Below are 2633 nucleotides of genomic sequence, written 5' to 3' on the forward strand. Positions count from 1 at the left end.
CAGGGTCACATATGACTTATCAAAAAAGAGTTCCATAGAAACCAAACATACCTTTAGAAGTTTAAACCCTGTTTGTGAACGATTTCTTGAGAGTTAGTAAATTGCCTGGGGAAAAAAAGTGCTGGTAACAGTAAATGGACACTGAGTTTGCACTACGCCATGGAAAACAAAGGTTTGGCCTCATTTGTCCCTGTCTACTGGAAAAGCAGTAGCAGATGGTAAAGTGAATCTGCCCCAGAAGATGAAGAGTTTGCCAATATATGTTGAGGTCAAATGAATCGTCAGTTAATTGCTAAATGGAAACTAAAATGGAATCAAATGAGATGTTATACATCCACTGGAATATTTATTTATTGAAAAAGCATTAATTTTGTTAGTGAATCTTGGTTATGTTGGTTTAGCAGCCTGGCCCACTGTGGTCTTTTCTTTGGGAATTTCTGAGACCGAATTCTTTATTCTCAAACATGCCTCCATTATCTGAATGAGAATTAATTTAGACAAACACATTTACATAATTGGAACATAAACCTGAACAATGTCACAAGGCAATTTTGATTTGTCATTTCCCTGAAATCCAGTACTTACCGCACAGCCATTAGTGGTGCAAAATAATTCAGTGTAGATGAAATGCATTTAATTTGCATTGGAAGTGTTCCTCTGAGATGTTCATAAATCATCGTTGTGTTCTTTTTACTTAAAACGATTCTTGTGTTCCTCACAGTGCTGATGAAAGGTTTGATGCCACATTTCATACTAATGTGCTGGTGAATTCCTCTGGTGCCTGCCAATACCTACCACCAGGTACGTTTTAGATGTTTATGATGCCACAAGTGATTTTTCCCACTTGATCTAGAAAAAAAGGATTGCTATGAAAGCCTTTTTCAGATCAGAGTTCAAAATAAAATACGTATTTGTGTGATAATTAAAAACAAAGAATGAAGTCAGACTCTGAACTAAGTCACAGTTGAAAGATAAACTATCAAATTCCAAAATTAAATTCACAATTACAAAAACGAAAGACAGAATCATGAGAAATTTAGTCACACTCAATTACTTGGTGAAGGCAGCCAAGTTGAGATGTACTTCACTACTCGCTTTATCTCGATAACTGTCCAATTATAGGACACTTTTGGTTGTGGAAGTAATATTTATATTGTTGACAAATAGGGTGTTTATGGTGTGACAAACTAAAAAGCTTTCCTTTGGCAAGATGCTGCATCAGCATCATTAATATCAGTACGATCCAAAACCACTTTTGTATTGGCCTGCAACATAAATAAAAAATAAAAAACTGCATAGTGCACATTTAAACTAATTTATATTATGCAAAATCAGCAAATATGATTTTATGCTAATATGGAAAGCTACATATACCCTTTCCTTATAGGTTTGCCTTATTGACAAACTATTTGATGTGAATGGAGATTTGCCTGTGCAGCATTCACCTCTACTACATCATTTACTTTTCTCGCTGTGAAAGCTGAAGCAGGCTCTATCCTGAGATAAACATTTGATTCATGAGTGGACGTAGTCCAGGCAGTGAGTTTGCACTAAATTCTTTTTGTAGTGACATTGAAGAGATTGCCTTCTCTTGAACCTCCATAAAGCTTTGTCAGAAGCCTATTATGCTTTATGGCAAAAGAAAGCAATGAAGCATAGAGGGAAGATGATGTATTAAACAATCAACGGTTTGAGCTCAATTACATGCGTATGTATGTCTTTACTGGCACCTTCAATTTAAGATCGTCTTATTGAACGGTTCCCCCGATGTTCATTTTCATCACCATTATGGTTTATAGAAATCGAATTTTCAAAGTTCACTTATATGACGAAGTAATATTACTCATAATTATGATGATTAATGTTAAGTATGTTTTGTTATAGTTGTTACGATTATGAGTTTAAGGACTTTAAGGAAGATCTGTTTTATTACTCTCCACTAAAAATGTTCCACATCAGTCAGTTCCAATTTTTGTTCGCAGGGATATTCAAAAGCACCTGCTACATCGATGTCCGCTGGTTCCCCTTTGATCTTCAGAGGTGTGATTTGAAGTTTGGCTCCTGGACGTATGGGGGATGGTCTCTGGACCTGCAGATGATTGATGCTGACATCACAGGATATATTGCAAATGGAGAGTGGGACCTTGTGGGTAGGGTGATATACATTCTACATTGCAATGTGCATTATTAACCCTTATGCTATGCTGAAAATCCGTTACCCAATTTGGTGTTCCCGGTTAAAAGTGACCAGCATTTTGAAAATTGCTTGTAAAGCTCTCACAATGCTATATTATCACCAAATCTTGGATTCAATCTTTTTGTGAACTTGATTTCTTTCAATCACAACAGGTTTTGTATTGCTTTTTGAATCTGATCGGTCATAGGCCTCATTGATCTGTACTTATGCACCTCAGTTTGTGATCATTTCTGGATAACTGAGATGCACAGGCTCAGATCAATGAAGCTCAATCATTTCCAAAATGAAATACAAAATCTGTGCTAGCTGAAAGAAAACAAGTGGATAACAACGTCAGTATTTGGTAGTAATATAGCATATTGAGAGATTTGCAAGCATATTTTTTGGTAGGATAGCCATTTTTGACCAGGACCACTCTGTTTCACTAAGTTTTATT

General features: G+C 36.0%; 1 protein-coding gene across 1 annotated transcript in view; it reads left to right on the plus strand.

Annotated features, from left to right (window-relative positions):
• LOC107559430 (neuronal acetylcholine receptor subunit alpha-7-like) overlaps positions 1 to 2633 on the plus strand; it is a 13080-nt gene that overhangs the window by 4949 nt on the left and 5498 nt on the right. Inside the window, exons 5-6 of the mRNA XM_016243253.1 lie at positions 722 to 801; positions 1983 to 2150. Of these exons, the coding sequence (XP_016098739.1) occupies positions 722 to 801; positions 1983 to 2150 (248 nt within the window). The remainder of the gene's footprint in view (positions 1 to 721; positions 802 to 1982; positions 2151 to 2633) is intronic.

This window comes from Sinocyclocheilus grahami, unplaced genomic scaffold, assembly GCF_001515645.1.
Source record: "Sinocyclocheilus grahami isolate Dianchi unplaced genomic scaffold, SAMN03320097.WGS_v1.1 scaffold685.1, whole genome shotgun sequence".
NCBI lineage: Eukaryota > Metazoa > Chordata > Actinopteri > Cypriniformes > Cyprinidae > Sinocyclocheilus > Sinocyclocheilus grahami.